This window comes from Nuphar pumila, chromosome 8, assembly GCF_984573655.1.
Source record: "Nuphar pumila chromosome 8, dmNupPumi1.hap1.1, whole genome shotgun sequence".
In the NCBI taxonomy this organism is placed as follows: Eukaryota; Viridiplantae; Streptophyta; class Magnoliopsida; order Nymphaeales; family Nymphaeaceae; genus Nuphar; species Nuphar pumila.
In genome coordinates, this window is record NC_143256.1 from 117,812,459 (window position 1) to 117,836,054 (window position 23,596).

The following is a 23,596-nucleotide window of genomic DNA, read 5'->3' on the forward strand; positions in this document are numbered from 1 at the left end:
GATATGATCGGTTCGGGTTTTAACATATTAGGTTTCAGCTCGTGTCTTGATATAATTGGTAGACTTAATTACCTGCCAATCAAAAAATATATAAATTAGTGGAATCGACTGTTCATTACAAAGATTATATGCTAACAAATGAGAAGGATATTAACTATTTTAAATAATGTCAAGATCTAAAATATAAAAAAATATCTTGTTACCAACCAATCATTTGAAGTTGAAAAAAAAAGATATCAATGATATATCATATTCAAAATGTATTAGGTATTTATCAAGTTGGGTCACACGTGAAACAGATTTGGGTACATAATCGGTTCAGGTACAAAGCCAATTTGGGTTCAGGTCAGTTCAAGAATAAAACGGGTTCCGATACATAATCACGTCAGGTTCATGTTGGTCTGGTTTTACTTTTACATTTACATTATGGGGAACCATTTGGGTCTAATATAAAAAGTAGGTCACGTCCAAAGGGATTCAGGTCTTCATTCACAATACCCACGATTATGAGCGTATATTTTGGATCCGCACATATCAACTTGGGTCAGGTTAATCGATTTGAGACATCGAGTCTGGTAACTCAGTTACACCCCTATGAACAACATTTTGGAGAGAGAGAGTCTCTTCATTTTATGGTCATTAAAGAAGGGGTGAGAAAGGCATGGGGGGAGAGAGCAGTTATAAATAGTAACTCATTAAGTTTTGAAAAAATGCAACATGCCATGTAAGATTTTTTTCTTAAGAAAATACTATGCAAATTCCCATACAAAATTTTAACTACATTCTTAACTCACACGACAAGAATGTCAATGAAAAAAGTTATAAAGCATCCAATTTTTTGCACATAATACCGTGCTTCTGCTTTTATAATATTTAGGATAAGTCTGACCATCGATTAATTCAATTTGATGATCATTTTCAGCAAAATTTGTCATTCAACACTACTATAATGATATTTTGTAAAACAATGAAACTATTAATAGGTTGAGCATCTGGTTATTTAATTTTTGACAGATTCGTTGCTAAACTGGTTATGCTTTATTCTTTGCAGGTACATTTCTTTTCATTACATTCTTTCCAGAACAAGCAGAGAAGTTATTTCAATTGGGACCCACGAGTTAGCAGCCTCATGACAGGAACTCAAATTTTGCAATTTGTCGTCAATTCGCAATAGGCTACTGGGCTCAATGTATAACAGTATGTGAGGGTTAGTTTCAACCTTAAAGTCTAATGACACAAAGAACATAATGATGTTTTCACTGCATTTGCTTGTATATAAACTGAATAAGAAATCCAATGTTCACCCTACAGACAACAAGGTCCCAGAATGACCTATTACTAATCTATCTCTTTCAGTTCTTTAATTTGAATGATTTTGGATAACTGAGATTTATATCTTAACAACATTATAAACAGTTGCTGGGTTGTTATCACTTGTCAGTTTGTGTTGAAGGCCAAAATGTTCCTAGAGGTCTGACCATGCCAAGGAAATACATATTCATTTGTACTTCCAACTCTTAAATGTATGTTCTCAAATGTGTTCATATATTTTACTTACAGACATGATTGAAAAGATGCTCATATCTTACTTCATAATACAGTGCAAGATTCTAGGTTGTGTTGTAGGTTGTAGGCAAACACGTGGAGAACGAGTACCAATGACTTGCATAAAATGATAAGATCAATGTGATGTTTACTTAAATATAGAAACAGTTTGATTTCTGTGAAGTGATACCTGAAGTTGCCTTGTGGATCACTTACATGCTACAATTTTCATATGGCACAGATTGCTATCAGTGGATATAATCAATTACTTGATTGTGTTTTTGTGCAGGCTTTCACATACCAATTGCATGTTGGAAAACAAATGCACATGAGAAGATCAGGTTGGTCCGATTGATGATGTGATGCTCTCGCAAAGCCTCTGCAAACATTGGTCCACCCATTTGTAACAACTGTTTGTTGGCTTGTATCATTAGAAAAGAATTTGCTATTGTTTTCTTTCTACTCCAAAATGCAAGATTATGTTGGATAGGCTCATCAAATTCCCAAGCGATCTTTAATTCAAGTTAAACATATTATGTGTCCATTGTGCTTTTGAAGCAACACGGAAAGAAATATTCATGAAATTTGTTGTATGATTGACAGAATTTGGATTGCAAATACCTCGAACCAGCTTCATATTCATAACTTATCTTACAGAATTCAGATTCTGCAACATCTGTGAACTTTCTTGTATTGCTGCATTTTTTCCTTTTTTTCTCCAAACTAAGGACATGTTTCTTTTTGTTGATGCAAATGAGTGGATGCTCCATTGGTGACTATACTTCAAGGAAAACAGAGTAAACTTTTGTGGGCAGAAATCGCAGCCTAATGTGCTAACTTTTTTTCTCAAGGAATCAATTTCTGAAATGACTTTTATTTGAGTTTTTTTTTTCACTTTGAAAGTGAGGCCCAATAAAAACTTTTTAGCATTAAACTCATGCCCTCCAAAACTTGACCACCAAAAACAAAAAAGAAAAATTTGAGTGCGCATTTTAATCGATGTGCTGCTTTCTTCGCAAATCAGAGGCATTTGGCCTCACAGATTGCAGATGTTGACTTTCCAAGAAATATCTCATTCTCCTGATCATGTTTTCAATGATATTGCGTTGTGCTCAAGACAATGCAAAACATGTGGATATTTGACATCATTTTTGGAGGGTTTGGTTCTTAAGAGTAACCATGAGAGCCTTGGAACTTTAGAATGTTCCATCAGTAAAGTAATGATCTAAGCTTGCTACCTCTGAACCATACAGTGTGCTTGTCTGTGTGGAAACCAGTCACAAATATCAGCGGTGTGTTAAAATTATTGTGATATTTTTGGAAGGGGAAAATTCTAAGTATTTTCTAAATATTGGCCATTTTATGTTTTTAATATTTTAGTTTTTACGCCTTTATTTTTTAATGTTTTCTTGAATTTTTAAATATTGTGTAGTTTGATATTCTCTTAAAAAACAATTTATTTCTGTTGAGTTTTTTTCCTTGCCAAAAAAATCCTAGTACCAAAATTTATGACATTAATTAAAATCATATATGTTGTTTCTATGGCCAACCTACTAGGCCTAAGACAACTTCCTTACTCTAAAGAAGGTAGCTACCAAACTCTTATAGTGTGGGCATGAGGATGCTAATACTAGTTCAAGCATTCCATTGACGCTGTGAGTGTAGCCATTGTTGCAAGTATAGCCTAGCAACAAGTGGAGAACTTGCTCTGCAGGGGCTGCACAAGTTAGGCGAAAGTCACTGCCAAAACCTGTCAGTGCCTGTCTCTCAATTGTGGTTCCATTCCATCTCATCTGTATGCGTTGGGTGGGCCCGTTCTATTTTTTTTTTCATTCTACATTGATAAGGCAGACTACTAAAGATTAAAAAAAAAGTGGAGGTCATTCAAGATGAGGAGAGAAGAAGCAAGTAGGCAAACAAGCCAAAGGGAGACGTATGCGAGAAAAGAAGTGTTAAGGAAACTGGTTCTCGTTAGGAAAGAGAGCCCAATGAGTTCAAAGAACCCAAAAATATTCACTCTCTTGAATCAAGTAAATCCAATCCAGCAGGTCTTCACCTATCACAAATTATCCTCAGGAAAAGGAAAGGGTTGTGATCACCTAACAACCACATTTTGTTATCTTTCTTGTTGTCTTGTTATATTTCCAAATGTAGTCTTATCTTACCTCATTTGACGTGTATTGTTAATCTTGTATTGATCCTGTGTTGGACGCCTATCTTGGACTCCACACGTGTAACACCTATTCATATACAATCTAATCCTCTCTCATGGTGGACAAGTGACTATTGAGAGTTTCCATAGTATGTGAATCATTTCATGGTATTAGAGTTCACCAAGCTCTAACGTGTTTCTCAATGGCTTCATCTCTCCCAGTGGCCGAGCCAGGGGTGGGCAGTCGCCCACCCCAGAATTTGAAACCGAAAAAAAAAAATACTGTGCCTCCAGCGATATTTCGTAAAGAAACAAAGAATCTTATTTTAACTCTTGTATGCTAATGCCTACCACTATGTGTGTTTTATATGTTTACTTTTAATGCAGCAATTTGTTCGAGGATCAATAACGCATGCTTGGAATTGAAAAATTGTTAGTGTTGGACCTGACCTGTTCTGGATATTATCGTCCGTAGTGTGTTGTCATTTAGATGCAGTTTGTTTTAGGTGGCGAGCACTCGCCCAGTACAACGATCAGCAAGTGGTGCTGACACGTTTATGTCTTCCCGTGGCAGCGGTATCACATACACCCTAAGCTTCCACCTAATCTGGACCAGCGTCTGTCACTCCCCGAGAATCTGCATTCAACCGGGTTCTGGATTGTGCGTTTTAAGCTTTAGAAACTGCTTTTGGAAAGCAGCGTAATGTTCTGGTTCCTTGCTGTTTATTTGGACTGAATGTATGCAAGACTGATCTCAAATGATTTGAGTATATTGTGATAAATATTGCTGATTTTTTTTACATTGATAACCAATCGATTTCAATATAATTCAAAGGCTTATTTAAGTTTTATCTCTTCACGAACGACTGTGCCTCCAACGAAATTTTGTTGGCTCCGCCATTGATCCGAATAAATGGATCGTCCTTCAAGACCATAGCATTGTCCCCGAGACCCGAAGTCTGCCCACCCAACGAAAAACTCCTGACTCCGCCACTGATCTCTCCCAACTGCATAATGGAACACCATAGCCAGTTTGGTCTCCATCAAGCTAAATCATGAGAACTATCAGCTTGAATTTGTGATGCTTAGCCAAGATCTTTTGAAGTTCGTGGATGGATCACCTTCCTAGCCTATGTTGTTTCTCACTGTAGAAGATGGAACCAAGAAGAAAAATCCTAATTTTCTTACTTGTCATCATTAGAATCAACTGGCGCTCAACTGGATCAAGGCAACCATCTCATGAGCACCAGGACTAACCGTGAAGCTTGAAATGTCTTGGAAAAGGCCTATGGATCATAGTCTACATTGAGACTTATGATCTTGAAGAAAGATCTTACCTTCATCAAAAAGAAAATTGTGAATATATTGTCATACATGGATCGAATCAAGTTCTTGGCAGACTCTTGTTGTCGCCGGTCATCCCGTGAGTGATGGTGATCCGGTTCAAATAGCTCTCAATGGTCTTTCAGTCAAATATGAGAGATTTGTCACATCTATCACAACTAGCCATGTCACTCATTTATTTGTAAATCTATATTATCTTTTTTTATAAATCAGGGAAAACGGGTGTTTGCACTCCACCCTAAGCAATCTGAAGCCCAAGAATCGACCCACGTGCTTTCACTTTCAACGCCTCTAGAGGCTGCAGTTTCTATAGAGTTCGAGGTAGAGGAAGAAATTTCCAAGAGAACCAAAGCCAATCAAATCTCAATCAAGGATCTCCAATTTCTCCAAATCAAAAGGTCTGATTACCTGTCAATATTGTGGAAAGTATGGTCATACAACAAAAAAAAACTGGTATGAAATATCCAAAGCCTTCTTTGCGATGTATCTACAACAACAAAACATAGATAACTATTGGTACCCTAACACCGGTGCCACCAATCATCTTACCATCGATGATCAGCAGCTCACCAACAAATCCCCGTACCAGAGAAATAAATCTATCATGATTGGCAATGGTAAGACCCTACCTATTTCTCACATAGGCGATCTAGTTTTATAATCTAAAGATGCTAAATTTGATTTAAAGAACGTTCATCATGTTTCTCATATTGCTAAACATATCTTATTTATGGGTCAATTTACTGAAGATAATGGTTGTACCTTCAAATTCACCTCATCTAAATTTCTTGTTAAGGATGGTACTCTATGCAAGAAGAAAAGTATCATTTGATTTGTGGCACCAACAACTAGACACACAAATAGAAAGATTGTTTCAATTTTTAACTCAAAAAATGTTATTGCTTTTAGTAGGAATAAACAAATTAAGACATGTGAAAGTTTTTTGGTTGGGAAAGCTCATAAAATTTCATTTGGCAAATCTGAAACATGCATGTCTTGTCCTCTTGAGTTATTGCATGCTAATGTTTGGGGTCCAGTCCCAATAATTTCTAGAGAAAGCTTTTGGTATTATCTTTTATATAGTTGACGACTTCTCAAGATTTTTGTGGCTTTTTCCAATGAAATTTAAGTCTTAAGTATTTGATTGCTTTCAGAGATTTTAACAAGTGGATGAAAATCAACTTGGTTATGTTGTCAAAGTATTTCAATATGATAATAGTGGTGAGTTCACATTTTGAAAAATATCTTCAAGATCATAGCATTTTCACAGATTCTTCTGTCCATATGCACCGAACCAGAATGGTTTAGTTGAGTGAAAACTCATGCATGTAGTGGAAACTCACCTAAGTATATTGAGTGGTGCCTCTCTATCCTATGATTTCTGGGTTGATGCCTTTTGAACAACAACCTATGTCATCAATAGGTTGCCAACCTTGGTTCTAGGAAGAAAATTTCCCTATGAACTGATCTTCTCACATCCTCCAAATTATGAACACCTTCATGTCGTTATGTCTTTGGGTCTCTCTGTTATCCATTAGTCACCCATATAATACCTCCAAGTTTCAACCTAAAACCAAAGCTTATTAGTTTCTTTGGCATGCCTCCAGGCACACAGGATACATTTGCTATGATCCTAGTGTGACCCAAACCTATACATCTAGGTGTGTGTTCTTTGATGAGTCTTCATTCTCTCAAGGCAGGTTCTTGACACCCATGATCAACCTAACCTCTCCCAATGGGGTCATTTGTGTCCTGTTGTTCTAGATCCTTCATGTGTTAGGTATGAAGCCACAACTCAAACCGATGAAACTCACAATCAACCGAGTTGTGTTCCCTCTGAGGCCATTCGTACCGATTTGTCTATCTTCATCCCAAATATCCCTAGTCGGTCTCACCCATTCAAACTGGTCAATGATTCAATTCTTTCTAGAGTGTCTTCACTGTCCCAACCACCTAGCCACCATATTGACTCAGGTTCATCATAGGTTGACCCAAATGATGTCATTAATCCAGTCTCTCCCTATCCTGGTGGATATGTTTGATGCACTGTTGCCACACGATTTTGGACAAAAATTGCACTGGGAATAGTGTTTTCAACAAACATTGGATGCGTGGAACATGTCCGCCGCATCCTTATTTCTATATAATTTTTGTTCCACCACCCTGTTATGGTGAGAACGGGGATGGGCAGAACAAAATTAAAAAAAATTGAAGGGAAAGGGATCCTCTCTCTCTCTCTCTCTTGCAGCCATGCAGAGGCTGGTGAGGCTGAGCCAGCACTGGTCGTCACCAGCGTCAATCGTCACTGTCACTGGGCGAGGCGGCACTGGTCGTTACTAGTGCTCGTGATGAGGGTCCCTAGTGGCCAAGTTCCCCTTCTTCTTCCTATCTCCCCCTTTTTCGTTTTCCATTTTTTTTCTTCTCATTTTCTCTACTTCTTCTTCGTCTCTCCCCCTTCTTTATTTTCCATTTTCCTTCTTCTTCTTCTTCATTCTTCATAGATTAGTTTTTTTTTCCTTCTTCTTCTTCTTTTTCCTTCTACTTTTTCTTTCTTCGTTTTTCATTGTTATTCTTCGTCTTTCATCCCCTTCTTCTTCATTCTTCTTCTTCTTTTTTAGAGCATTATTCATTCTTCTTCTTCTATTTTCATTATTTGATTTTCATAGTTTAGGGATTTGAATCAAATTTCTTAAATTAGGGTTTTGTAGTTAATTTGAATAGGATTTTTTTTCTTTGATTATGGCTTTGAATAAATTTTTTTAAATGAGGGCGTTTTATAGTTAATTTGATTATGATTTTCTTTTATTTGATTAGAGTATTTTTTTTGTTTTTTATTGATTAAGGCTTTGAATCAAAATTCTTAAATTAGTGCTTTTTTAGTTAATTTGATTAGTTTTTTTAATTAGGGCTTTGAATAAAATTTTTAAATGAGGTCCTTTTATAGTTAATTTGATTAGGATTTTCTTTAATTTGTTTAGAGATTTTTTTTGATTGATTAGGGCTTTGAATTAAATTTCTTAAATTATGATTTATTTTCTTGCATTTTAAGGTTTTATGATTTAATAGGGTTTGATAATTTGATTTTTATAGTTAATTTGATTTTAGGCTTTGATATTTTTATGATAAAATTTCATAATTAGATGTAATATGACATTGGTTAAATCATTTATATATTAAAAAATATCAATTCTTATTTTTTCTCAATTTACTCAAATTTCAAACACTTTTTAGTTTTTAGATCCAAACTCAGATTTTAGTCTTTAAACATTTTTTTATGTTATGGTATTTGGATCCAATTTGAGATCCATATTCAGGGAAAAAAGTTCATGGTTTTAGGCATATGTTCATAATTGGATCCATATTTGATACCGATTATAACGTTTTGATTTTGAAAAATTTGTTATTACGTTTATGGTATTTGGATCTAATTTGAGATCAATATTTAGGGCAAAAATCTATGATTTTAGACATACATTTATAATTGGATCCATATTCGAAGCAAAAATTCATAATAAACATGTTAAAACATGTAAAATGGTAGGTGGATCGGGTCATATTATCCAAAACAAAGTAATATGACCCATTATCCATGTATGTCCAAGTTGTTTGCATATTGTCATCAAACAACAAACATTTGGAACACAACATCCGAGTATGGTCCAAACAAACATTGTAGTTGGTACAATTGTTATGGAACAAAGAGAACTAGTGTTATGTCCATTTTTTTTATTTCATCCAATCCTAGACAAGCCATCATACAAGCTTGATTGGTCTATCTCTCATCTTTCTGATCATGTTCACCCTATGGTCACACAATCTATAACTAGCTATCTTAAGCCTAAAACCTTCTCAGCCTCTCTTTACCCTATTTTCCTAACTTGTTTTAACACCATATTACTTGAACGCAAATCATCTTCTTTCAAACAAGCCAACCAAATACCCAAATGGCAGGCAACTATGGAGGATGAATATCGAACATTGATTTAAAATCATACTTGGCACCATGTTCCACCACAATCTCATTTTAATGTATTTGGTTCTAAGTGGATCTACCGTAACAAACATCGAGTTGATGGATTTTTAACCCAATACAAGGCTTGATTAGTTGCAAAAGAATTTCTTCAAGATGAGTGGGTTGACTTCTTTGAGACCTACAGTTCGATCATTAAGCCCAGTACCATCAGAGTAATTCTTGCTCTTGTCATTTCTTTTTAATGGCTTATTCATCAATTGGATTTTAACAATGCCTTTCTCAATGACCTTCTCTCTGAAGATGTTTACATGGCTAAACCTCCAGATTTTGAGGGTCAAAGTATTACAAAACATGTGTGCAAACTCGAACATGCCATCTGTGGTCTCAAACAAGAGTGTTCCTTGAGCCTAGTACCAACGGCTAAGTTGATACCTTATCTCTCATGGTTTTCATATATCTCAATCTAACACTTATTATTTTCAAAGGAATGAACTTATTCTATACCTTTTGGTTTATGTGGATGATATCATCATCGCATGTAGCTAGTCTTTAGTCATTCATCAACTTATTGGTTGCTTGGGATGAGTTTTCAATCAAGGATCTTGGCAAACTTAATTATTTTCTTGGCATTAAGGTCATTCATTCTACTGATGGGCTACTATTGTGCCAACAAAATTATGTTCTGACTCTTCTATGAAAGGCGTGCATGGCTAAAGTCAAGCCTATCCCTAGGCCGATGAGCTCCAACATCAAACTTACCAGAGATGATTCACCTCCCTTTCATGATGCCATATTATACCACAACATTGTTGGGGGTTGTCAATACCTCGCCATCATGAGGCCCGATGTAGCCTTTGCCATCAACAAAGTCGGCCAATACATGCATCAGCCCACAATAGCCCATTGGTTCGTGGTTAAATGCCTCATGTGTTATCTCAAGGCTACTATCCATCATGGACTATGCATCAAATGATCTGCATCTCTACAACTCTATGCTTATTCTGACGTCGATTGGGACAACTGTCTCAATGGTTGTAAATCCAGTTGTGCCTTTGTTTTCTTGGGTCCCAACATAGTTTCTTGGTCTCCTTGCAAACAGAAGATAGTCGCTCAATCCAACACTGAAGCTAAGTACAAATCATTAGCTTGTATTGCATCTAAACTCATGTGGCTCTAATGCTTACTTGGAGAACTTGGGTTCCTAGCCAAAGTACCTCTGATTCTTTGGTGTGACAATATTGGAGCTTTGTACTTAGCTGCCAATCTAGTGTTTCATGCTCGGACCAAGCACGTGGAGATTGACTTTCATTTTGTTCGTGACAATGTCAACAAAGGTCATATTCAGGTTCAGCTAATTTCCACTGCGAATCAAATTGCTAATGGTTTAACTAAGTCAATTTCATTGGTTAAGTTTGCCAATGCCAGAACCAAGCTCAGCGTGCGGGCCCCCATGCTGAGCTTGTTGGGGCATGTTAAGGAAACCGGATCTCGATAAGAAAGAAAACCCAATGAGTTCCAAGAATCCAAAAATATCAACTCCCTTAAGGCAAGTAAATCCAATCCAGCAAGTCTTCACCTATCACAAATTATCCTCAGGAAAAGGAAAGGGTTGTGATCTCCTAGTCGTGGACCATGGGGCCCAACAACCACATTTTGTTATCTTTCCAAATGCAGTCTTATCTTACCTCATTTGATATGTATTGTTAATCTTGTATTGATCATGTGTTGGACGTCTATCTTGAACTCCACACGTTATTCATATATAATATGATCAAAGGTGTAGCTAGGGGGGGCAGCCCAGTCCTGCCTCCCGAAACAGTTAAAAAAAAATATTTTAAAGCCCAGTCCTAGCCCAGCCCTGATTCCATATGAAATAGATTTTTATCCATTTTTGTAGCCCAACCCAGTCTTAGCCCAGCCCTGACTGCAGCAAATAGTTTGATTTGTCCATATGAAATAGATTTTTATTAATAATTGTAGCCATTTTTTATTTTATCTCAAAAAAAAAATTTTTGGGGCCGCTGCCCCCGAACCCCCAACTATTGCACAAATATTTTTTTTTTTGCTACACCCCTGTTTGCCCCCCCCCCCCCCCCACATGAATCCTAGCTACGCCCCTAAATATGATCCTTTCATCTCATGGTGGACAAGTGAGTATTGAGAGTTTCCATAGTGCATGATAATTTTTTCAACAAGTAACGAGGTTCAGGCAAGAAAAGTAAGCAGGGCGAGGAGAAAGGCAGGATTGACCTCCCTTGAGAAAGGGCAGTACAGCCCAAAGGTCATTCTCCTCTTCTTCTCGTTCGTTTGACATTTCAGCACCCCCGGGGTAGAGCCACCCATGCCCAGGCTGCTTTCATCGAATTATTGAGGTTTTGTTCCCAAAAAATTCCCAATAATTGGTGAAATCTAACTATAGAGAAATGGTTCTGACTCCAACTATCCCTATTTTCTTGGTTTTTACTCTTGACCTTATCATATCCAATCTACTTAAGGTAAGTTTGGTTCAATCATATGAGATTTACTTTATAATACACTTTAAAAAGTAATTCTCATATGAAGGGTACTTCAAAGGCAATTAAAAATAAAACTTATTTTAGCACATAACTCCAAAAACAAGCCTCATAAAAAGTAATTTGACATATAACCCAAAAGTATGATTTACAAAATAAATTTTTATGTTAATTTCAGAGATTTTGAAAGTGAATCTCTTTGAACAATATTTTCACTTTTTAAAAAAACAACCAAACAAACCTTTAGTGTAATTATTAAAATGTTCAGCAAAGACCAAAGTGTGAAGTCTTATAAGAGAGATAAGTTTATCTATGAGGTGAGCCTCCTTCCTAGACTCCTAGTCCATGATAGTGCTATGGAGGATGCATTGATCACAAGTTGAGAACATTAAGAATTGAATCCAATTCATGTTATTATAAAAGATTACCAAATTTTCTTTTTTTTTTTAACTTTTTTTTTTTTTAATTGAAGTTCAGGTCCTGGGTTCTAGGAGAGATTGACGCTATCCTGTATGTACGGCTGTCAATGGGTCCTGTTTGTATTGAATATTTGACTTGACCTGAATTCTTGAGTATGGCCATGGAAACTGCTGACCCAAATAATATTTGAGTTGACCTGAGCTATTCTAGGTGGGTTTGGCTCATGATTTTTTATCTAACACAACTCAAGTATTATATATATATATATATATATATATATATATATATATATATATTTATTTCTAAAATTATGCAGGTTCGGGTTTGAAATTCAATTTTCATGACTTGATAAAATCCCGAACCCAATCATTAGTTATAAGAGCGGGTTCAGGACTCCGAATCAACTCTGACCTGGCCCGTCCCCACCCACTGAAAGCTTGTATGACCCACACCCAAGTGCTGAAAACCCCTTCCAACCCGAAATTCGTCCAAGTTCAACCCATCTACCAAAATATCAGGGAAGGGGAAAGGTGGGTTGGGAGGAAGGAACGATTATAAATAACCCATTGTTGGCCCTCTGGTAATTCATCTCTCTCGTTCTCTCTCGTGGTAGAGGAATGGCTGCCCTGAAGATGGTGGACGTGAAGGTGGGGGATCTGGATCGAATCCTGAGGGAGGTTAAGTCCGAGAGGAAGTTCCTCCTCTTCCTAGCAGACGTTGACCCTTTTACCTCTCGCAGTTGGTGCCCTGGTACACACTCTCTCTCTCTATAGATTACCATTCAGCGTTGCTATTCTCTCTGGGTTAGATTGGGTTCGATCTTTTCTTTTCTTTTCTTTTTTTCTTCTTTTCCGGAAACAGATTGTGTGAGGGCAGAGCCTGTGATCTATCGGAAACTGGAGGCCTTCACCGGCGACGTTACCCTGATCAGGGCCTACGTCGGGGACAGGCCGACGTGGCGCAATTCCAGCCATCCGTGGAGGGTCGACCAGCGGTTCAAGCTGAAGGGGGTTCCTACCCTGATCCGTTTGGGCGACGATGACGCCATCGCCGGCCGTCTCGAGGACCATGAGGCTCACCTCGAACGCCGCATCGACGACCTCCTCCGTTGACAGCCGCAACCATCTCTCTCTCATGTAATGGGACCAATCATCAACATATGTTATCAATAATATTCTGCTTCTTGTCTCTCTCTTTCTTACGGTTACCCCAAAATCTGTTGATTGCGAATGTTTTGCTTTCTTTTCTCTTTTCTGATAACCTTCACTATCAACTCTCCCCTATAAACTTTTCTTTTTTCGTGTGTTTTCGAATGATTTGAACCCTGTTTGGTATTCAGGAATTGAGGATTAGAGATATATGCATCTCTAGCTGAACCACTATCTTCCCACCAAGCGAGAGCTGCATATCATTCAGTTTTGTTTTGTTTTTTGGCGGGGGGGGGGGGGGGGGGGTGGATCTGAAGTTGAAGCGCGCTTGTTTACCTTCATCTCTGACATGAATCCCACACCTCTCCAGAACACGGCACACCATCCTAGGCTGATCGTTGATAGGATTTTCAGTACCAATGATACGATCGTTGATAGGATTTTCAATACCAATTATCATAAACTCGTTAATTCCTTGAAAGCTCGCCTCTCCAACAATGAATGCCATCGATCAATCCAAGGCTTGATTTTCCAATTTCCACCATTTCACGATATTAGAAAATGAAAATGGAAAATGGAAAATGCTGCAGGCTCATTAAAGGGGAATTGCATTTCTCTGGCAAAAAAAAAAAACAAGCTCAACAACTGAGTTCCCAGGAAACAAAATGGATGAAGCCCAACAATGTTGATTCCCATCCATAGTCACAAACCTTCTGATTGGGATTTTCTTGAGCATAGTTACCAGGAAACAAAATGGATAAGCGTGAAGTAGAAGCGGGGAAGCGTGTTAAAAAGTAATCTGAAGCTGGAAGCGGGGAAGCCAGTGTTAAAAAGTAATATGAAGCTGGAAGCGGGGATACGGTTGTCAAGCCAAGCCAAGCCAGTATGCATTAATGCAAATGCGTGAAAAAATGAAAAGAAAAAACACATAGAAAGAAATATTAAGCGTAGGTAGAAGCTAATAATAAATAACTTAAGCACAAATATAAATAGATATAAAACCGATATGCAAGCTTGTTATAAAAATTGTTATCTTCTAATAAAAAAACGTAAAAAGTGAGGGGAAGTTAATGGATAGTGAAGAAGCAAGAAGAAAACATTTGAGAAATGAGAAGGAAGCTGAAGAGAATAAACGGGTTTCTCAAAGCTTTTCCTCCTTTTGAGGAAGTGAGAAGTTTCTCGCTTTTGAAGCAAGCTTCTGTGGAAATGATCTTCTCCATGTAGCAAGAAGCTTCCGATTACTATGTTCTTGACAAAGACAATGGAAAAACTGGTGCTAAACTTTTTTTTTTTTTTGAGGAAAGTTGGAGGAAGTATCAATATATTTAAAATTTTAAAATATAAGAAAAAATTAAAAATGCAAAAATACCTAAAATGCGCTAACTGTTGCAATAAAACATAAATTTTCAAATTAAGCACTATTTTGAAATTATTGAGCTTTTTCTTTAAATTACATCAAAATTTCCAAAATGTTGTGATACAATTGAAAGATTTTCAAAAAACGAGTGATATTTTTGCTTGATCAAAATTGATCATAAAAAATAAGCAACCAAGAATACGTTCATATCATGCAATCTGGATACCTGTGCCAGCGGTTGAGATCTTGATGTGTCCACCATTGGAGGGAATTCAAGTGGGGTCAATCCACATCTATTCCTCCGTAGAATTGTGTGCCCACCTGAAGACGAGTGCTCTCCTATTCCTCTTCTCTAAAGCCCCTAGAAGCAATGTGGAGACAGCGACAGATTCTCTATCCCAACACGTCATAAGCTGGGCAATTATTGGCTATGAATTATTGGCTCTGATTCTTGGGGGCGGTTTCTCTGTGCAAATATCAACTGATTACAAAGATCACCAAGGTGCTCAACATGGCCCGCCCTAACTGATGGGTGAACACTATATGACCTACAGAATGATCAACGAAAGACCCAACAGAAAAAAGCAAAATTTCACACAGCAAAGAATATGCACTTTACTGAAGTTAATTTTGAGACACTTAAAATCTTTGGTTGAAAGCAAACCTAAGTTCAAATAAATTACTTCAGCTAACCATGCTATTCCTGGGAACCAAAGATAATCAAATGAGCTTGAATCTGTGAAGTATATGCCATTGTAATCAAGACTAACATTAGCTGCATTTCCTGGAAGTTTTTTTTTTTTTTTGGGGGGTATCCTTTTAGGATTCTGTCGCTACAAGATGGTTTCAGAATTCGTAGGTCATTTTATATGAAATGCTCGCATTAGTTATATGAGTTGGAATCATTGACTGAACAAAGGGGGAACTTTCGCTATTCATGTTCAGATTTGAATCAAAATACCCACACACAAATAGGGATAGTTGAAAAAAAGCATTCATAGGAAAAGAAAATTTTGCCTATGAGAAGTTTTGATATGATAAATTTTCGAAATGAAAAATGTTCACTTGACTGTATAGCGTGAGAAAAAAGAGCTGGAAAAGTATGTGAAAATTTTGTCCCCGTTTGTGTGTAACAAGAAAAATAAGATTGAAAACGTTCTCTCTCCAATAAGAACAAAACATAACACCGATCAGAACAAGACCCAAAAATCCAATGAAAAACTGTAAGAGACAACGGGAGAAAGAGAGAATACCAATCATAGTTAAGTACACAGCATTCCCAACTACATGCATGTTCGTCTAGTTAACAACATTCTCATAAAAAAAAACAAGAATCCCAAGTAAGAATCTACGTACCACCATTTTTTTTTATAAGCAAGCTGGGTTAGGCAGATCCCTACCAGAATAAGAAAACAAAAGCTACAAGAGTAACAAGAAAATCCATATAATGATGCTTGAAGCTTCAAGATGCAAGGAGGAGGACTCCAACGGGCAGCATTAATCTATTTCAAAAGGACTTGGTGATAATTCGTTATGAGTATAGGTAGAATGTGTGCTCTGACTATGTTTCAGGCATAATAGATTTGCTGATAATTAAATAACTGAACCTCATGAAAGTTAGTGTACTTCAGAATCTTTCTTCTTTAAATATACCTTCAACTTTTGGTTCCATTCCCGAACATGTGGAAAGGATGACAAATGTGGAGGTTAAGCCATCTTGTTTCCATCCTAGACCCATTGAGTCTGAGAAAGTGGTTGAATATAGAAGGAGCAAGAGACCTCGGATTACCAAGGATTTGGGAAGTGATTATATCACTTACCTTATCGAGAATGATCCTCCCACTTTCTGAGATGCAATGGCTTCACCTGAAGTAAGGCATTGGAAAGATGCCATAAAGAGTGAAATAGACTCCATTGTCTTTAATGACACTTGGGAATTGGTTGACCTCCCTCATGGTAGTTTCACTATTGGGTGCAAATAAATCTTTAAGAAGAAATTGAAACCAGATGGATCTATTGACAAGTACAAGGCAAGACTGGTTGCCAAAGGGTTCAAACAAAAGGAGGGAATAAATTATTTTAATACCTATTATCCAGTTACCTGTATGATCACTATTAGGGTGCTTATTGCACTGATTTCCATTTATAATCTCTCGGTCCATCAAATGGACGTGAAGATTGCCTTTTTGCATGACGATCTTGAAAAAAAGATCTATATGGATCAACCTGAGGGTTATGTGGCTCCTGGTAATGAAAATAAAGTTTGCAAACTTGTTAAGTCATTATATGGACTAAAACAAGCCCCTAAACAATGACATGAGAAGTTTGACAATGTTATTTTATCATTTGGCTTTGTTGTCAATGAATCTGATAAATGTGTTTATTGCAAAGTTAAAAGTGATGGTTGTATTATTTTATGTCTGTATGTAAATGATATTCTATTGTTTGGTTTCAATATGAGAATTGTGAATGAGACAAAGTTGTTTATTAGTAGTAAATTTGATATGAAGGATATGGGTGTTGCAAATATGATCTTAGGCTTAAAGCTGACTCGTTCAACTAAGGAGATAACCATTTCTCAATCTCACTTTGTTGAGAAAGTATTTGAGAAATTTGACTATAACCAAGGAAGATCTGTAGCAGCTCCATATGACCCTTCTATTCCTCTTCATAAGAATACGACTGGTGTCCTTGTGTCTCAATTAAGGTATTCTCAGATTATTGGAAGTTTGATGTATCTTGCAAATTGCACGAGACTGAATATTTCGTTCTCGGTGACAAAATTAAGTAGATACACAAGTTGTCCAAATCGCACTCATTGAAAGGCATTGGACAAGGTACTTAGATACCTGAAAGAACTATTTCCTTGAGTTTGCATTACAAGAGATTCTCTGCTGTTCTTGAGGGATATAGTGATGTGAGCTGGATAGTCATGAACTCTGTGAGTTATAGTGTGTGGCGGCGCAGTCCCCTAGAGATCAGTAAAGCAAACCATCTTATCTCAGTCTACTTTTGAGGTTGAACTTTGTGCTTTAGATATCATAGGATTGGAAGCTGAATGGTTAAAGGGACTTCTTGAGAAACTTTCTTTAATGAGCAAACCAATTCCTGCAATATCTGTGCATTGTGACAATATGGCAACAATTGCAAAAATCAAAAGCACAAAATATAATCAAAAGCAGAGAAAACACATCCAAGTCAGAATAAAATTTGTAAGGGAACTGGTGTCTCAGTTAGTGGTTGTTGTGGACTATGTTGGATCCAAAGATAACACAGTTGATCCATTAATGAAAGGACTAGATAAATCATTAGTCCTAAAATTCAGAGAAGGGATGAGACTGAAACCCATCAGTAGTTCATCTACAGTAGCAACCCAACCTATCTGAGTGGAGATCCCACAAAGTAGGTTCAATGTGGTAATAAAAAGTTATAGGGTGAACTGGATAGCACCTTATTTATGTGATACTATGTATCTGTGTCTGTTCCCCTGATTACTCTGGAAAGGTGTTGTAACTGCTAATTAAGGAAGAGTTAAAACTCTGAATGGGTTCAAAGCCTTATATGCGAGATGTTAGCAGTGCATCTCTAGAGAAGCCCACCTATGTGAGTGTGACTGTGTGGTCGCAGTTTAAGGAATTGGGTTATTCCTGAAGTCACTCATAAAACAGGATTCGAGCGTATGGCCTTTAACGTGCCGCACCTAAAGATTACAACCAGAACCTTTATCGTGTTGTTGCTAATGGACACTCTTACACCAAAGGTTCAAGTTCAAGACTTCAGTTCACTTTGTTCCTGTGGGGGTAAAGTTAGTCAACTAAGCTAATGGTTCAAACCAGAAGGTACCATTACTGAAAGCATGATATGTCCTGCTGCAGATTATCTCATCTTGGTTTCCTCCTGTTTTTATTCTTTGAATTTGTGGGAGAATGTTGGGTGTGAAAAGAGGAGATGAGGGAATTCAAATAATGGAAAACTTTGGGGACCACTCCTTTTAGAGTGTGTTTGGACTTGATGATGTGGAATAGTCCCATATTGAAGAGTTTCAAGAAATTTATGGGCTTTATAACCTATATGGAGACTCTAACACTTGTTCCAAAGAACAAGGGGTTGGGATGACTACCACACACACACACGAGCGCCCACCCGCCCGCCGTGCCGTGCTGAGCCAAGTCGGGCTGGGATCGGGCTCGTGCTCGGGTTCGGGTAATTGGCTCTTTAGGGTCATATCCTATCAAGACCAATGTACCTTTTTGCCCCAATTTTCTATGCTTATTTGGATTCGATAATGGGTTATGAGAAATGGATAACGGGTCATGACTCCTTGTAGTTCGTGTCTGTTAACGGGTCTCGACTCTTCGGATTCCGTTAACGGGTCTCAACTCCTCGGATTCCGTAACAGATCCCTTCCATATTTTGTAACCGTTCGTGGGTTATAAAAACGTGGTTAAGGCTGGAGTTACGGATACGCTATTCACAGAGGAAGTCTGATCCTGTGGTTTTCTCTCTCCCTAATGTTCTCTCTCTCTCTCTCCCGAGTTATCCCTATATGGGTTTTCTACAACATCGGTTCAGAGAGGTTGTCTTTGAAGGACGATCTGTCGGAGTGCACCGATCCTGATCGTCGAGGCTATTGTATCCTGGGGGAAGGATGCCGGACCATGTTTGCACTGTGTATGTGGGGGTGAATCTTCTCTAAGGGGAGTACTTCCTTAATATATCATTCCAAGAACTCTCACTCAGTATGAAAAGAGGGAAAACTCACAGCACCAGGTGTGTTAAGCAAGTGAACTAATCAGATGGAAAAGTAGAACAACCTATTGGTCGTAGGAAGAAATGAGTGTAGAGCTTACTTTATAGTCACATCGACAAAGAATTTCTTCACAAACCAAAAGTTGAACATCTTCCATAATACGGGAAGAAAAGATAGATATCCTTGAAATATGATATCCAGATTAAGGCAATGCTTTAGATCTCCCTATCCAAAATAAATCTTTTACTTCTGGAGTACAAACTCAACAACCTTAAGAAACACCTCAAGAACAAGTGCCATTAAGTAAATCCACTAGAGAGAGAAGAAGGGCAATTTCAGATGATTATATTGTCTTTCTACAAGAACATGAGGGTGATACAGGCTTAAGGGAAGATAATCTAATCAACTTCTATCAAGCTATACAGATTTCTAACTCTTAAAAGTGGATTAATGTAATGCATGAGGAGATTAAATCCATGGAGGACAATGATGTGTAGGATCTTGTCCCATTACATGAAGGTGTGAAACTCATTTGTTGCAAATGGATATTTAAAACCAAAAGAGATTCAAAGGGTAATGTGAAAAGATATAAGACCCGTCTGGTTGCAAAAGGGCTTACTCAAAGAGAATGCATTAACTACACAACGACTCTCTCCGGTTTCTACGAAAAACTCTTTGAAGATTATGATAGCACTTGTGGCTCATTATGATTTAGAGTTACATCAGATGGATGTTAAAACTGCATTCCTTAATGGTGACATTGATGAGACAATATATATGGTCAAAGCAAAATATTTTGCCTTATTTGATGCAAAGAAAATGGTTTACAAACTAAAGAAATCCATCTATGGTCTTAGGTAGGCTTCCCGTTAGTGGTATCATAACTTTTATCAAATTGTCCGCTCATTTAGTTTTGAGATGAAGGCAGTTGATGCATGCATATACCATAAGTTCAGTGAGAGTAAATAAATTTTCCTGTTTTTATATGTCAATGACATATTGCTTGCTAGAAATGATATATGCATACTGCACGAAACCAAGAGTTTTCTGATAAATAAATTTGAAATGAAAGATGTTGGTGATGCCTCTTTTGTATTAGGGATTCAAATACATCAAGACCGTTCTCAGGGTATTGGATTATCGCAAAAGGGCTATATCGAAAAGATTCTAGATAAATATGGCATGAAGGATTGTAAACTAGATAATGTTCTTGTTGCTAAGGGAGACAAGTTTAGTCTCACTCAGTGCCCCAAACACCAGTCTAAAATTAAGGATATAGAATAGATTCTCTATGCATCTGTTGTGGGGAGTTCTATGTATGCTCAGGTGTGTACGCGTTTGGATATAACATACATTATTGGGATGTTAAGCAGATATCTTAGTAACCCATGTATGGATCATTGGAAAGCAGCCAAACGGGTTATGCGGTATTTGCAGAGAACAAAAGGTTACATGCTCACATACAAGAAGTCAGATTAGTTGGAGATCATTGGGTATTCTGATTCTAACTTTGTTGGATGCCGAGAGAGTCGCAAATTTATGTCAGGTTATGTTTTTCTGTTGGCCGGAGGAGCTATTTTCTGGAGGAGTGTCAAGTAGACACTCATTACTTCTTTCACTATGGTAGCAAAATTCATAGCCTGTTATGAGACATCCAATCATGGAATATAGTTATGTAATTTTGTCACTGGGCTGCAGATTTTGGATAATGTTGAAAAACCGCTAAAGTTATTTTGTGACAATAATTTGTCAGTGCTATATTTTGATAACTATAGGAGCTCATCAAAGTTAAAGCACATTGACATTAAATTCCTTGTTGTTAAAGAAATAGTGCAGAATGGTCAGATATTGATAGAACATATTGGCACAAATTCCATGATTGAGGATCCACTTATCAAAAGTTTGCTACCCAAGGTTTTTCACGAGCATACCGCTCGAATGAATGTTTTATCATTTTATGATATACATGTTTAGTGAGAGTTTGTATTTTGACGTAGTTCCTTTTACCACTTCAGTATAAAGTTAAAGTTTTGGTTTCATTATGTACTCATATGTTGTGGTCTCACTAAAGATTTAGGAAGGACCAATTGAAAATAGGCATGTTTGGATAATATTACATGTAATTTTCATGCTTCACATACATACTTGATCAATGTCATTTGGTTATGTCAATATACGTGATCATTGATGGGTCCAATTATGTCATTTATAATAAAGACTACTTTGGTTCTATGTTGACATGATCAATGAACCAGATTGGTAGAGATATCAATTGATAAGACTGTTTTTGAGCTCATAAGGATATAATGTGTGATTATAAGGTGACATATGTGGCCCAAGTGAGAGATTGTTGGAAAAAATTATGTAGTACATATGTACAATCACACGTTATGTATTGTCTAATGGTTTAGGCCAATATTATATGATCTAATACACTTGGGCCATGTGATTTCTCATATGGTATGGTCTTATTATGTGAGGAGACCTCTTATGCTCTTATCTGTCAATTTCTAATTTTATGATAGGCTAAATTGGAAATAGACCCTACAATGGTTACAATTAGGTTATAGTTTTCAAGCCATATATAATGGCCTTCTCTTCAAGCTCCCCATCAACATCAAAAGAAAATAGTCCCTCTCTCATAGGGTTTAGAGAAAGACAAGGCCACGTATAGAGGTTCTGAAAGATCATACCCGTCAAAGATCTGCCAAAGCACCAATGGATTCAGGTATGCTTCCGCATCAAGACTTGGTTTCTGTTCTTTTCAATAATTTAGCGTAAACAAGATTAACGATTTATTTAGTTTTTCAGTGGATTCAATATCCAACACCAAACACCTCAAAAGAGAAAAAGAAGGTTTACAACCACTCTCAAGTAGTTCTTTTGTTTTTTATGACCAAAGCTGCCAACCGATTAGTTTGGACTCCTTTTGGGCACTGGTGGTGGAGTGGAGATGAAAGGGGGTGATGAGAGTCACGTAAGGCTGGGTGGTCGTATCTTAAATCCAGAGTTTTGCCATGCAAGGTTCTTTGCAAGGGTTTTCCTTAGTCGTAAAAAAAAAGGGGGGGAGGGGGGGCATGAGAGCAATGTTGTTAGTATCGGTGCTTATTGGCCGATATGTAACGTATCGACAGAAAATTGATCTGCTTCATTCTTGAAATGGTTATTTTTTAATAAATATAAAAAATATTTAAAATTATTTTTCAATATTATTTTCATGGTTTTAACGTGTAGTGTTTTAATTGACACGTGCTATTTTTTAATTATTTTTTGGCTGATTCAAAAGGATTCACTTGAGTATAAGTTACTGAATCGTTGGCCAAACTATTGAGGGCCGATACTAACAACATTGGATGGGAGTGGAGAGAAAGAGAGGTGATGAGAGTGGAGTTGTGTCTTGGGAAGATAGGAGGCCATCACCACTCCCATCTCCCAATTTCGGGTTACCAACGGGGAGAGGAGATTCCGTGAATCCCCATCTCAAATATGATTCCCAATGGTCTGGTTGTTTTAAGAGAAGACAATCATTTTCATATGAAAAGGGGTCCTTTTCTCACCGTGGATGCAAAAGCACACTGTAATGGAGAGAGAAGTCCAAGCTGGCAGATGTGAGCTCAACTTTTCCCACGCCCATGCATGTTTCATTTGAAATTTTATTCATATATACCTTCTTCTCTAGAGAAGGTGTTTCATGGAAACATTCATGGAAGTGATTATTTCCAAGTAAAAGAGAACACTCAACAATCACACAAGAAAATATTTTAATGCAAGAAAGATCTATATTCACGATAGAACAAGTTTTCTCTCTCTATCTCTTTTTTCACAACAATTGAGATGAGATACTCTTATTTATAACATAGTTACATGCCCCTCGGGATGAGTCCCACACGCTCCCTGGGTTTCTTGATTTACATTAACAGAGTCTTTACATACTAAGACATCTTTATTAATTATAGGACTCTGGGTTCTCTCCAACTTGCTTGAACTTAATTGGTCTGCAGAGTTTTTATCTTCTTTGAGTGTAGTCTCGATAGTACTCTAAGAGGCTGACTTGTTTACCATACAGAGTTGAACTTTCTTTCTTGCTAGTTGTCCCACGAGTCCTAAACAACCTGTATGACATCTTTGGGTTTGAATTTGCATATGATGGATCTGATTGGAGCCTGATCTATTGATTCCTTAACACAAAAGGTTGTGCCTTTTTAATAGGGATGCATACTTGGTTGGATCTTGCCAAATATGAATCTGAATCCAAAACGTAAACAGTAGATATGAATATGAATTAGATTGAATCTGGATAAAAAATAAATGTGGTAATACTTGATCAGGACAAAATAAAAAAAAAACAAGCTATTTACTTGTAGAAAAATGTAATCGAGGTGGATTTTAAATAG

General features: G+C 37.2%; 2 protein-coding genes across 4 annotated transcripts in view; both read left to right on the forward strand.

Annotated features, from left to right (window-relative positions):
* The window catches only part of LOC149830375 (rhodanese-like domain-containing protein 9, chloroplastic), a 36,725-nt gene extending 34,596 nt beyond the window's left edge, over positions 1-2,129 (forward strand). For 2 of the 3 annotated variants that reach the window (XR_016433865.1, XR_016433866.1), the window contains exons 6-7: positions 1,052-1,207; positions 1,835-2,129. Coding sequence is in view for 1 of the 3 variants with exons in the window: in XM_090016481.1 (XP_089872607.1) it covers positions 1,052-1,122 (71 nt within the window). In the remaining 2 variants the exon portion in view is untranslated. Of the gene's footprint in view, positions 1-1,051; positions 1,547-1,834 lie in introns of those variants that run through there. The other variant, XM_090016481.1, reaches the window with a different exon arrangement.
* A 10,397-nt stretch (positions 2,130-12,526) lies between these two features.
* On the forward strand, positions 12,527-13,135 carry LOC149830376 (thioredoxin-like protein Clot). Its single transcript, XM_090015799.1, has 2 exons — positions 12,527-12,697; positions 12,809-13,135. Exons 1-2 carry the CDS (start codon positions 12,565-12,567, stop codon positions 13,057-13,059), a joined length of 384 nt encoding a protein of 127 aa, XP_089871925.1. The 5' UTR covers positions 12,527-12,564; the 3' UTR covers positions 13,060-13,135.
* Positions 13,136-23,596: the final 10,461 nt, after the last annotated feature.